Source organism: Psittacula echo, assembly GCF_963264785.1.
Source record: "Psittacula echo genome assembly, chromosome: 2".
NCBI lineage: Eukaryota > Metazoa > Chordata > Aves > Psittaciformes > Psittacidae > Psittacula > Psittacula echo.
The window spans coordinates 62,314,393-62,328,733 of record NC_137737.1 but is presented as its reverse complement, the minus strand read 5'-3'; the positions used below and the strand labels follow the sequence as shown (position 1 = coordinate 62,328,733).

General features: G+C 34.3%; 1 protein-coding gene across 5 annotated transcripts in view; it reads left to right on the top strand.

Moving 5' to 3' along the window:
* Positions 1–14,341, top strand: part of ATP9B (ATPase phospholipid transporting 9B (putative)) — a 165,419-nt gene that overhangs the window by 31,863 nt on the left and 119,215 nt on the right. For all 5 annotated transcript variants that reach the window (XM_080610367.1, XM_080610365.1, XM_080610364.1 and 2 more), the window contains exon 6: positions 9,228–9,286. In XM_080610367.1, the coding sequence (XP_080466493.1) occupies positions 9,228–9,286 (59 nt within the window). The remainder of the gene's footprint in view (positions 1–9,227; positions 9,287–14,341) is intronic.

Genomic DNA, 14,341 nt, shown 5'->3' with positions numbered 1-14,341 from the left:
TATTTTTTTAAGTATTCTGCTGTTTAGTACTACTACTTCGAAGTGCAGTTCTCCTCTGAAATTGATACCTAACAGTAACTTGGCAACATTGTCAGCTACGTATCAGGTGTAAATAGGAAATAAGGGATCAGTAACTAAGAAATACAATCTAATTAAAATTCACTAGAGCCTTTCAAACTTGGTGGGTGTATTTGTGTTTAAGAAAAGGGCGATGTATTGTGAATCAACTTCAGTACCAAAAATACTTATTATAATTTTGCATATAATTTGAAATCTATATGATCATGCAGTAGGAACAACTACTTTTCTTTCCAGAAATTAATAAAAGGAGAGGTCAGTTATGCCATTTTTTAGCATCAAAACCTTTAAGTTTTTCACAAAGACTTTTAAGGAAATGAAGCACTTCAGCTGTGAAGTGACAATCAAATTTGGTAGGATATTGTAAATTTAAAAAGAGAAAAATTGTGCGCCCCTCCACTTTCATGTTGTTTGGCATATTTTGCTGTTTAGATTCAGAACAGAATGCTACATAGGTTATTCATTATTTTTTGGCACCTTTCTATTATCACGTCTAATGAATAACCTTCCAAAACAACATGACCTTACTATTACACTCAAAAGTTATTTTGCTACAATATCCTAGGAAGTATATGTTAAGGATTTTCCTTGGCGTAAAAGTCCTAGAAAAGGGGAAGCTGTTATGGAATGTGAGGTTGTGTCTCAAGCATATAGAGTATATGACATACATTGTGTGAAGTATAAATTCTGTTTACTAATTCCCAGCGTAAATTTCACTGCACTTTTTAGTATATCTTAGTGAATATTTTCTGAGAGTCAATGGGAAGAGTAACCTCACCAGATCTCTGTTTCTTAATTAGAAACTAAACATTTGGTGTAGCTCTGGATAATACTTTCTCCAGAAAAAGTGCATTAAAAGCTTGTAATAGAACACAAGTATATTCTGACTGAAATCTTACCATTTTTTTTAAGTAATTGGAAGCTAAGTAAAAAGGCAACAGTCTCTTTACTTATGACATAACCTAGCAACTGAGAGGAATTTATACTGCTTCTTTGCAGTATGGAGACTGGCATTGCTTTCTGGAGTTTCCATACAACTGTAGGGAATATTTGCCTATTGTTCTTCCCTATCTTGTCAGCCTGAAATAGCTTTAGCAACATTTAGACATACTACTGGGCAAATTTGCAAGTGGCGATAGCTATCATATGTTTAACACAAGCAGTTGCATTGCTGGCCTCCAGATCTTTACAGTCTTTAATACAGTCTGTAAAGAAATGGACTTTGAATGTTTTTTCTTTCAAATGTGTAATTCAACCTGCTAGTTGGTTTATTTATTTTTTTAGATCTGTTATGGTAGGCTGTTTAACACTTAATCTTAGAAATAGGTAGTACAATCCTACCCTATCCAGCAGTAGTGTTAGTAATCTGGAATTCTTGGTTCTGGAAGAACATACATAGCTTAAAGTTACCTGTGTGATGTAAATGTCAAGACTAACATTTGCTGTTTAAAGAGCTAAGTTGGGTGCCTTTTGCTGCTCTTTTCACTTGTTTAGAGTCAGTATTGGAGTTTCTGGTAAATTGTTAGGCATTTAAGTAGAAGTTTTGGAATCTTCATATCTTCTTTCCCAATTCATGACATATTTTGTGAGGTTATGTGTGTTTGAGAAACTTTTCATTTTGTAGTTTCTCCTAGAAATAAGGAAGTTGTCACAGTTTGATTTGGTCACTTTGATACAGCCATTTTCTAGATACAGAATAGAGATTTAAAAATAGGTATAAAATAGCTATACTCATATAGGTATAGCTTTATCTATATAGGTAAAGCCCCACAGTTTTATCAGGAACTGAAAGGTAGACAGCTTTAGAGATGTCCTCTTTTTTAAAGAATGTCAGCTTTTACCCCCAAACGTGTGTGTCTGTTTCAAATTACAGGTTTTGGTGTCAGTGCCATAATGAATTAATACTTGGTTTTTGTTCTGTTCTGTGATGGTTTTTTGTGTGCTCTTTTTTTTTTTTGATGACGGTGATATTCTACAGAAGTAAACGTACAAGATCGCTGCTTACAGTGAACTCTGAATCCCATTGTTACAGTGGTGTGATTGATGAGCTAACATTTTGAGTTGTGGCCTATTCTAAGAATGAAAACAGTATTGCAGTCCCCTTCAAAATTAAGCTGTATTAAACATTGCCACAAACATATATAAAGTAATGAATAGATGATAAATTGCACCTTTTTCATAATACAGGGTTCTTTCATATTAAGGCATTCTGAAATTAAAAGGCATCTTTTTGAGGCAGAAAATGGTTCTTTCTGCTGTGATAAAATAATACAAATAATGATAAAAATAATCATAAAAATAATAAAAATCATCATAAAATTATTATAAAAATAAAATCAGACCAAGTTTCTTACAAGTTTTGAGAAGGATTTAGGTATTTATCTCTGCAAATTAATAAAATAAAATACTACACTTCTGTAAACTATTTCTATAAATAACTTCCATTATAATCTACCTAATTTTTAATATTGGCAGTACTCTTCAAGTGGAAAAACTCAGGCTTACTATACTAACCTACAGGCTAATGGTTTGGAGAAAGAAGGCTTTGTTACTTGTGAATGAACAAACTTGATACTGATTTAATTAAAAACCTGAAAATCGATGCCACTCTTAAGAGTCACTTTTCAGAGTGGAACTGCACTTTATACTACTCTAGCATCTTTTTTTATGACTTGTGTAGATTTTACAGTCTTTTCCTTGAAATAGATATTTTTCCCATCTCAAAGATGGAGAAACTGACATAGAGAGGTTAAGCAGTGTAACTTTGCTCAAATTGGACAGTAGGAAAACTTAATGTTAGCAAGGTTCAGTGTTACCCTTGGTAACATTTAGGGAAGATAAAAATGAGAATTTAGTCATTTCTAGTGAATTGTTTTGCAAAATTGTTTACTATAGAGAAATAAATGTATTCATAGCAAGAGAAGCTACTGGGATTTGAATTGTGATTAATTACTTGTGTAAAGATAGCATGGTAAGTTGATTTGTAACTTAAAATCTTTTTATACAGTGTTGCAATAGATTAAAATCAGGAAGTCTTTGACTACCAAGCAGTGTTGATTTTCCGTGGGGTCATTCTTAGCCTCAGGAACCCCTAAATGGGCAATATATGAATGCTGTCTTATGACCTGCATTTTGGTAGCGAAAAAAGTACCAGCTTCGTGAAGATGGTGGATTTACATCAGTGACTCTTGAAGACTTAGAATTTATTTTTAGTAATTCAAGACCTTGAATAAGTATTTGTTCTAATCAATAGGTTGTCTTTTTTTTTTTTTTTTGGGGGAGTGGGAAGGGGGAGGGCGGGTGTTGTTTTTGGTTTTGTTTGGTTTTTTGGGTTTGTGTGGTGTTTTTTTTTTTTTATTTCCTAATAATGAGCTGCTCTGAGCAAGGAAACCAAGGGAGAATGGGAAATCTGTTTTTAAGTGTTACTTAATTGTACTTAGGCAGCAATGGCCAGCTTAATGTCCATAGACTGTTTGATCCATGGGAAAGCTCAGTCTTCAGTTATCCCTTGGTGAATTTGCTAGGTGTAACTGCCTTTGTCAAGAATGTGCACCTGCTACATGTGCAGTTTGAATGTTTTTTACTTTGTCAGTCCTTTGTGGCAGGTGATGAAATGTGCAAATCAGTAAATGTATTTTTTTTTTTTTTTTTGGTGAGCAAGTCAGTTGAGTATACCTGTCTGTCATGTGATTCTTTTCCCTTTTAATAGCTTTAGATTATGGTGTTGAATCTAAGTGTATGATGCATTCTGCTCTCTTAATCTTTTTATTGAGGTGTTTGTTGCAAAATCTACTTTCCTTTTTCGAATATTGAAATCTTGAAATCCCTAATTTTCAGACAGTATGCAAGTTAAAGTCCCAAAGGGGGTGTATTTGCCTGTAGAACTGAAATTATCCTGTCCATTTAATTGCCCTTCTGCTTAAGAGCAGTTCACCTGCATATCCTTTGGTAGAGCAGAAACTGGGATGGAAAAAGTTTGAAACCTGTGCATGCAGATTTGAGAGGACTTAAGTTTTTCTTTCCTAAGGCTCTACCATACTTTCGGCGCAGCTTCTTGTCTCGTGCACTTAAGTATGATCAGTTAAGTGCCTATGAAGAATGCTGCTGTTCTGCAAAAGAGTTACCTCAAGTTTATAAACAGTTTATTACATTTTTCATTAAGCTGCCAGAAACCAATTGGGTAATAAAATTATAAAACAATTTTAGCTCTTTTCCCCTTTCCATTCTTTAAGTTGGCAGTTCTGCCCTGAACCTTTCCTAGTTAGGTTTACCTATGCAGTGTTACTGAAGTTTTGAAGAAAAAAGATCAAGAAGAGAATAACTAACTGTAATAGTAAAAAATGCGAGTTGCAGAAGATGCATACATCTGTCACTTCATCTCAGGATGTTTAACACGGTTTTTGGAAGTGTTGCAGAACTCTCTCTCTTTGCAACCTGTAAAGCAAAGAAAAAAATTAATGTCAGGAGAGATGAGATTAATGAAATAATTCTATCCAGGCTTCAAATGTGAAAGACTTATGTCTTAAGAGTGCTTAAGAATGTAATGAAATTGAAAATACATGCCAAAACTGTGTGAAATTGAAAAATACCAGTAAGTGCTATACATAAGAAGAGAACACAGTGTGCAGGCTAGTATGTTTCCTTTAAAATCAGAGAGTTGAAGTCTGTTGGAGCAGCTCTGTTCTCAGCTGATCTTTTTTTTTTTTTTTTTTTTTTTTTTTAAAATTGCAAAATGGTCTCTGTCAGGAGGCAGTCAGTTGTCAGTCATTTATAACTGTTATCTGCAACTTTAGAATAGGATTTTTGTCAGTTTCTTGATTATTGTAATATTATTCTTCTCCAGTTATTTGTAATCTGTATTGAAACCTCTTATAACATTTCAGCTCCTCAAGAACAGGTCATCCTCTGCTTTTTAAAAAGCCATTGCATTAAAAAAACATTATTTTTGAATCTAAAGATGCAACATTAGGTCTTTATTGGTTGCAGTATTTCAGACCAACTGATGACTTCATTCCTGGTATTGAGACCATTTGGGACAGATAAATTTTTAAAGAGTCGTATCAATTTGATTGTTTAGGGAAACAGTAAGCAGCAGCAGAAACAGAACGTGAAATTTTAATGCAAGATAGAATTTTAGAGAGAGGGCAGAAGAGAGGAAGTGTCGAGTGAACTGTTCCATATTTTTCAGCATCCAGGAGACTGGATAAGAAAGAATGAAGGCTTTCCATTTCACCCAGGAGGAGATAGTATACAGAGAAGGGACTAGGAAGCCTCTCTCTAGAGTTTCATATTGGTGATTAAAGGCTAACGTCAGTTCACTATGTAAGATAGAGTTTGAAAGAAGGACCCAAGGACAGCACTTGGCACTGAAAGATCAGCATCCTCACCTTGGACTCATTGTAGCTTTAAGCTCCCCCCCTGTGGCCAGCTCCCCCTTATATTATGTATACTCTAATTATGCTGACAACTTGGGCTAATAGATACCATGTGAAACTTTCATATGGTCTGTACCTGACTGCTTTCATACAAGAGTTTTATATTTCTGCGTTAGAGACAAGCTCTGTTACCAATTCCAGAAGCAGTACTTCAGACAGTACTAAAGGTACCATGTATGTAATAGCAAATTAAAAAGAATTTGAAAATGCTACTCTTAAAGTCACTGTTCTTTTAGGAGTGGCTTGCAATCAGACACTTATTAATAAAATAATAAAATTATTGATTGCTCATTAATATATTAAAAAGTAACAGAATAATAAATATTAGTAATGAAAGTTAATAACAAGTAATTTCTGATATATATCCACATTTTCTTTATTTCATTTTTGTGTGAAATAGTTGTTAGCGCATGTGAGATACTAGTTTTTCTAATTATTGCAGTTCATTTCATAAGGCTTTATGTTGTGAGTAAAATGAATTACTACAGCCACTTTTCACTGTTCCAGTTCTGCATAATTCTTTACGCTGCTTTAGGCAAAAGCCTTGCGCCTTGGTGGACTATAAAGTCTGGATGCGTAGGCATTTCTGACAGCTTTGGACTTTTTATTGGTAATTACACAGATGGTGAGGAGTGTTTTGCTATGGAGATGTTTTCAGAGAAAAAATAGTTTGCAAAAATAATTTATGCAGTGAATAACATTCAGTGTCTTTTTTCTTTTTTCTCTAAATGCATCTTCACTAAGATGTAGTATTGCATTATTTTAATGTTCTCTGAGATGGCATCTAATGAGTCTCATTTTTGCTAATCTAAAAGAAAGTGTTATTTCTTGACTTTTCAAAATTTTAACCCACTTTTTGAATTACTGCCACATTTTACTATTTAGTTTTTAACAGAATATATCCTGACATTCAGATTCATTGTAGAATAATTGTCTTGTATGTCACAGGCCACTTCCTTAAGTGCAAAGATACACAGGGTGCTCTAAAAAGACACATTAGTGTGTAATAGAGATGGTTTTCTGTAGGGTTGTTACTAAGCCACCTAGAAAACAGTTTGATAAGGAAACTTTTCAATTTATAACATGAAATTCCCAGAGTTGCTAGACTGAGTAGAAGCAAAGCTGCAGTGTGAGTTCCTGTAGGTGCACTTGGCACCAGGAATCTTTGCTTTTTTGTCTGCCCTTCATCATGTTTCAAGTGAGTGTTAAACCTTCTGTAGTCCTCTAAGGCTTAGTGTCTTTTGATCTTTAGTGTATGATACTGTAAGAACACAACTGTGGAAAATTCAGTTGTTGATAAAATCACTGGTAATTGCATTTGATTAGTATCTCTGAATTATTTTTGTCATACATGACTGCATAGGTGGCATAGATTTGAGGCAACCCAGCTGGAACTAGGATTTCTGTGGCTGTTTTTACTATAATCAGTTGATTTACGTGGTTATCACACTGATAAACTGATGAAAATTACTATCATAGGAATTAAAAACAAAATAGGGAATGCTATCCTTTTGGTAAAGCTAGCAGACTTAGAAAGCAGAGTAAGCATTACTATGTTTTTCTGGTATATAATACTCACTTCCAGTCAAAACTTATAACAGAGAATCAAAACTATATTATAAAGAGAATTCACAGGGTCCTGCGGTTAAGTAGGCTAAGGATGTTGATTTGGTATCAGACTGTTCTTTCAGTGGTTGAGCTTTAATTCTAGTTACTTTAGATTAAAAAAAAACCAACCCAAACCAAAAAAAAACCCCCCAAAAAAACAAAAACGTGTTGAGAGGTTCTTACTAACTTAATTTCCATAGGTATCTTGAAACTCCTGTAGAGAAATTGTAATGTTTCTTGCTATAGCTTTTATATCTTGGTCTTGTGCTACTCCCTTCACCTTCACAAATGTGTTGTGGCAGTGTTAAGAGTCATTGAAGATAGACTTAGTTTAACGTTTGAAGATGGGGAGGGAGGTGTTTTTGAAACTGAAAAATTGAACTGGCATAAAAGATGATTATCAATAACAAAGAGTGGCTTTCAGAAACAGCTTTGCAGACAAGCCAAACAAAAGTTCTGTCTCTCTTCTGACATAGCATATTTTCAGACGTGCTAATGTAATGGAAAATGTATTAAAAAGTAGCTATAGGAATACATTTATTATTGACTGAATTAAACATAAATCAACTGCTATTTTTTATTATTTTTTATTATTATTTATTATTTTTATTAATTTTTATTATTTTTTATTATTTTTTAATTATTTTTTAATTATTTTTTATTATTTTTATTATTATTTTTTATTTATTGCATGGAATGCAATTTTAAAGAGCAAGTACTGAAAATAGTTGCTTGTAACATGAATCCTATTACCTTTGTGTAAATGCACATATAAGGAATTTTTTGAGGTTAACTACCTGATCTCTCTTCATTGAGAGTGATGAGTTCTCATAGATTTGGAACCTAGCTTAGCTTTTTTTTATAGTCAGTATAACGCTGAGAGTGATTATATGATCCACATTAACAAATCTACTGTTCATGATACTTTTAATTAAATTCCAAACAAATTGCTGCTTATCCTGTGCTTTTATAGGTCTTCTAATTTGTTCAGTCTTTTATTTAGAACCCTAACTCCTTACCATATTTTAACATACTTGTCATCTGATACCTGCTGATCAAATACCCGCTGCTTAGAATCATGATAGTGTTTCTGATGGGAAAAGATATTTTGTATAGGTGTGTATTTCAGCTCATCAGGCTGTGTAAATATGCATGTGTTTGTATCCTGAATTAACAGGTTCTGAATTTATCACCTGTTGTATCTTGGAAGAGGATATCCTTATGTCATGACTTGTCATGTCTACAAGGGTTTGGGATGGATTTTTGGTTGTTTTCTTTGTTGTTTTTACCTCAGAGAAGTAGCTCTTTTGGGATTTGTCACAAGAACCCTGGGACTAGAACTCCTGAATTCTGATAACATAAATAATAACTCATTTTGGGCTTAACCTCTCTGTCTCAGTTTTTCAGTCCATCACATAAGAATGTTAAAACTTAACAGTCTTACAAGTATTAACGCCCTGTAGAACATACAGAAATCAACTTGTTACATGTGCTATGTATGTTTTTGAATGAGTTGTTCACAGCAGTTACTGAATGGGCAGCTCTAGAGAATGAAAGTCTTTTTTTCAGCTTATATTTTACTTTATCTAAGATTAAATCTTCAGGCGTTTCTTCTGACTTTAGAGAAACTTACCTCTTTTCACTGAATTGCCAACAAGTTTCACACAGTTACCAATTACACTGTAACTTTAGCAGCCAAGCAAAACTACCTGTTGGTAACTGGGCTGTGACTAACGTGTGTGAGAATGCTCCATGACTGTAAGGCTAACAGCTCTTGACTTGTCAGAGGTAGAAATGTCGGCTAGTAGGATGTGAAAGACTTTCCAATTTTACAACTCTGTTACTGATATAGATAAGACTTGAGCATCTTCCATACGTGGTTTTTTTCCCTCTAATACTTCTGCAACAGCTAACTGGTTACAAACTAGACTTTTTTTTAAACCAGTGAATTATTCAAACAGATGAAATCTATTATTTTGTAATAATTTGTAATATTTTCCACAAAACAATAATGTCTTTAAGTATAACTTGAATTCTGGGATTTATATTCTTGTGACTTTTTATTAATGTCTGCCTAAGTTGATTACATTTCTTCTTTTTTTTAAGGTAAAGTGCAAGTTAAGAGTTCAGACATACAAGTTGGAGACCTCATCATAGTGGAAAAGGTTGATACTTTTTTAAATATATTTTAGAGACTAAAGATTATTAATATGCTAATTATCTTCTGAAGTATATTGAGGTTCTTATCTGTGAAGTACTAATTAGCTAGTATTTCAGTTCAAGTCTTATTTGATAATCTTCAAGGAAGTCTTTTTTTATTAACATTAAACCTAATTGAATGTAAGCATATATTGTATGAATTTCTATATGCTTAAGTTTGTCTAGTGAAGGGAATACAGTTACTGAATTCTCTGGCTTTTGCTGTGATGAATGTTCTAAGCTGTCTTGATTACTGATTCCTTCCTTCTCATGCTCAAATCAGTACTTTTCTATGACTGAAGCCTTCAAGGATAAGTACATCATATAATTATGGGTATAATATATTAATACAAAAGTTTATATATTTTTGAAAAGGAGAAGAAGCTTTCCAGTTCGATTGCGAAGGTGAATGAGAGCTGTGAACTCCTTTTCCGTCTGTGTTAGTATTGTAATAAAGACAGCATTGGTTATTTCAGATGGCTTTCTGGGCTACTAAAATTATTGTGACCTTGAAAGTCAACTTAATTTTCTTGTCAAAGGAAACTGTTTTTACTCTTCTGGAAAGGTTACTCACTTTCTGGGTGCCAGCAAGTGATTCCCATCACACATTGTATTAGAGAGTTAAGCCAATGAGAAGCTGGAAGGAGGCATATCAAGTTGAAGCTCGTATCCACAGCTTTTCTTGAAGTATTGTATGGCAAGTTGCAGCTTGGCAGAGTAATCCTTAGTGGAACCTAGTCAGTCACTAGACTTCTCTAAACTTTTTGGTGGTTTTAATCCTATTTAGTCGAGTAAATTAGTTCTGATAAAAGAAAATCCTTCAGCAAATATGCCCTCCTGATACATTTTGTGCTTTCTTATTTGTTATCACCTCTCCTTTTACTTGGAGAATTTGGATAACTCGTAAATTGTTAGTGGATAGAGATTATTTTCTTTTTTCAACCATATATAAGAAATTCATATTCTGTTTGCTTTCTGTTTTCTTCTATAGTCCAAAGAAAAAACAATACATCCAAGTCTCGTTTTACTTATTTTGGTCTTGTTTGGTATATGTACTTTGTATTATTTCTTATCTTTTTTCCACTTTCTCTTGTCTATCTGTACCTGGTATTTTTGGGGGCCTGTCTGAGCAGCACATATTCGTGTAGACAAGATTAGCACTAATATATCTGGCCTTTAAATCTGTTATGGCTTACGCCTTGCTATCTTAGAATGCAGGTAGAGTCAGCTTGCAGCTGCTCACTTGTGCGTATTTCAGATCTAGGAGACTTGATTTTTGATTTTTTTGGGGGAACTTTTTAGGACCTTCTTAATCTCTAAACCTGGAATTAATTATTTTAGACTGTAGAGAAGACTAGTGGCTATGTAGGTAAGCTGCCTTCCATTAAATTTATTGAGATGGTCTTTCTGTTGAATTTGGAAAACTGGAATTACTTTGGGGATCAATCTATCTTGTGCGAGGTAGGTCATTAGCATCTATTTCAGCATTATTTACAGCAGTTTATAGATCGTATGTTGTAAGTATCCAAAGTTTCCTAATGGAAAAAAGGTATGCTTAAGGATTTAGGGAAATAGTGAGTAGAGTTCTTTTGATGAAGATTTTACTTGGGTATCTCAGTAAGATGCATATAATTCTTTGAATGTTGTATTTCAGCTTCAAGCTCCCTTGTGTCCCAGCAGGGCTTTTTTTTTTTTTAACTTTTGGTGTAGCTAGGGTGCCTTCAAACTAATGCAATTAAATGTTTTCTGGTTCTGTTGAGAAGTGTGTTTTGTTGAAACAAGCAGTTTTCAATTTTAGAGTATGACTTAAGCCAAAGAACCAGTCGGGAGTGAAATGTTCAATTGCTCACTCTAATGGCAGAGGAACAAGTTAACATTGTATTTGACTGGAAGATGCATCAACAGCATTTCTTCAGTGAAATTAATGACTCATTTGAGCTGAAGATCCATATGTTAACTAGTGACTGCATCACAAATACTAACAACTTAAGTGAACGGCTTTTCAATGTTTAAACCTTTAATATCTTCTGATTATTGTCTCTTTTTAATAGGTTTGATTGATTTCAGAGCAGCTCTAAGTGACTGCAGTGGGCTTAAAACAGTTTAGTTTGAAGTAATATATTTATTGTTTCAACTGAAAATTTTGTAATGCACTAATACTAGAGCTGGAAGCGGCCTGAATAAAAGAAAATATTGCCTGGTTTTAGAAGCTGAAAGACATGTATACGTTAGCTCAAAACTGGTCCTCTGCCTTGAACAGACATGCTACTTCATAGATGGTCTTCTTGGCTTCAGTTAAGATAGTTTTAGTTTTCGTGGGAGAACCAGGTGTGCATAGTGTTCCTAAATAAGACAGTTGAATGGATGAGTTAATGAGTTCACATATTGTTATTTAGACATTGTAGTTTATTGAGAGTTCGGAATACATTTTGGAGATGCGAGGAGGACATAAAATTTAATAGCATGGTTTATAATTAACAATGCAATTACTTAATAACATTTCATAGTAATAATACATAATACAGTGTTTTAAAACATGTGGAACAGTAGTGCTTTACCTTAAAATTTTGAGAGGTTTTTTGAGTTGTAAAGTGACACAATTGTTTTTTTCTTAACAGCAGGTGTAAAGTTAAATTAATCCAGTATTTGTAAGAATTCCAGTTAATCCTAGGGTGCAGTATTGCACAGCATGCAGATACAAGAAGACAACTAGAAAGTGCCTTGTCCATTTATAAGTCAGAAGTAAGCAGGAATACTTTAGTCAATGAGAAAAGTACATGGTTCATTACGTGAATGGAGAAGAAAGCACAGTAAATGCCAAAATCCTGAGCATCTGTAGCTATGGGGAATTGGAAGACTGAATAGGGAACCGGAAAAGCTTATGTAAATAACACTTTCATGATAATAACATGAGAAAAATGTAAATGTAATTTGAAACCTATCTGAAATAGTATTTTTCAAGTGAATACTGTAGCCTGTGTTGCAGGGAAGTATAGGTATGTTCGTAGGCTTTCTTGTTTTCCGATTTGGCTGGTATTCCTGGAGGTTATGGAGTTAGCCATGAGAACATAGAAACAGGGGAAGTACTTAGCTTTTGTTGACCACTGTCTTGCTGTAGTTATATCTCTGGGAATGAATCTGTAAGTCTGCAGCATAGATAAACCCTGACAGAAATGGAAGCCTTCTTTTTCTGGAGCTCTGATTTTGCATAGACTTAAGCAAAACAATGTATTCAAGTCATTTTCATGTCTTATATATCCAAATTTCAGTATATATCAATAAACATTTCTAGCTTCATCTTCATGGTAAATGAGATTATGTAGCTTCTTCATGGGTTTCTGAATGCTTGAAGTTGCATGTGTTGTCATTGTAACTTGTTCCACTTTGATGAATATGACATGAGAGGGCTAACATGATTGACATATTGCTGCTGTTTGTCTGTGGCAATGTACAACAGAACTTAATTTTCTCCGTAATGAAGTGTTAAAGATTTTTGTAGCATATTTGCCATCTGTTTCTGTGTAGTCACTCTTCTAGTGACTAGGTACGTATTTGCAGGGGGATCTTCGCTCTCCAGTGTCAGTAGTAATAGTGACTGGTTGGGTTTTTTTTTTGGTATCTAGTACTCCTGCAGTATCTTCCTGCCCACTTCCAAAATACAGAAAGCCTGATGAAAACCAAGATGTCCTGTCAATCTTACACTGTTGTGGGTTTTTTGTTTGGTTTAGGGTTTTTTGTGGGTTTTTTTTGTTTGTTTGGTTTTTTTTTTTTTTGCGGGGGGGTGGTGGTGGTTGTGGGGTTTTTTTGTTTGTTTGTGTTTTTTGTTTTGTTTTGGGTTTTTTTCAGATGGAGACAGTAAATACAAGGCAGCCTATAGCCTTCCCTACATGGAGGATACATTCCGATGTGTTAATGCAGAAAAGCTTCATCTTACAGGAAAGAAAAACAAGCAGGGAGAACACATTAAAAAGACATAAAGATGTGGGGATTTTTTCTGTTCTATTATATTTCTGTTATTTCAAGATGCATTTTTTTCTATTAAAATGTGAAAATGATCACATGACTAACTTGATCACAGTCTACAGCTTCCTCAAGGAGGGCAGTGGAGCGGGAGGTGCTGATCTCTCTCTGGTGAAAAGTGATAGGACACGAGGAAGGGGAATGAAATAATTCAGGGGAAGTTCAGATTGGACCTTCAGGAAAGGTTCTTCGCTGAGAGGGTGGTGGGTCATTGAAACAGCCTCCCCAAGGGAAGAGGTCATGACACCAAAACTGTCAGTTCAGGAACATCTGGATGATTCTCATAATCACATGGTTTAGTTTTAGGTAGCCCTGCAAGGAGCAGGGAGTTGGACTCGATCCTTATGGATCCCTTCCAACTTGAGATATTCTGGGATTCTGCCCAGTTTTGTTGGGCATAAAGATTTGAATCTTGGATAGCAAGTACCAGGTGAATGTTTCATGCACCGATTGTGAAACATGCATTCTCCCTGGAAGTTGGTGATGATTTGTAGAAACCTGATGCCTTATTTGTATTAGAATTTCTGTTTAGTTCAGTATTAGATCATTTGACTTATTTTTTGCAAAGTTTTTGAGTGTTGATCAAGTGTTTATGTGTTGTTTACAAGTGACTAAAAGTTTGTAGGCATGAAGCCAGTAACCTGAAACTTGTGCAACGGATTTATGTCAGAGCTGGCAGGGAAGCTGCAAAAATGTATAGCTAATCTATGTGAAGACTGGATATCTGTTTAATTGGTATTGTCATTTAAGGAAAGTTTTATTTAATTTTGAAGTTGCATTTTCCCTTTCCTCTTTTGTTTTTTTCCTCGTCTAATAGGTGCATAATAGTATCTATTAAAGTTAATATTTTTACTGCAATTTTTTTCCAAATCTGAGATATATGAGATATTCCTGGTTGAGTCTGGGCTCATGATGGATAAAAAAATTCACTGCATGTTTAATTATTTTCTAAGTCAAGATTTTGCAAAATGCTGTTTTAGCTGCAGTTGCAGGTGAGCAGC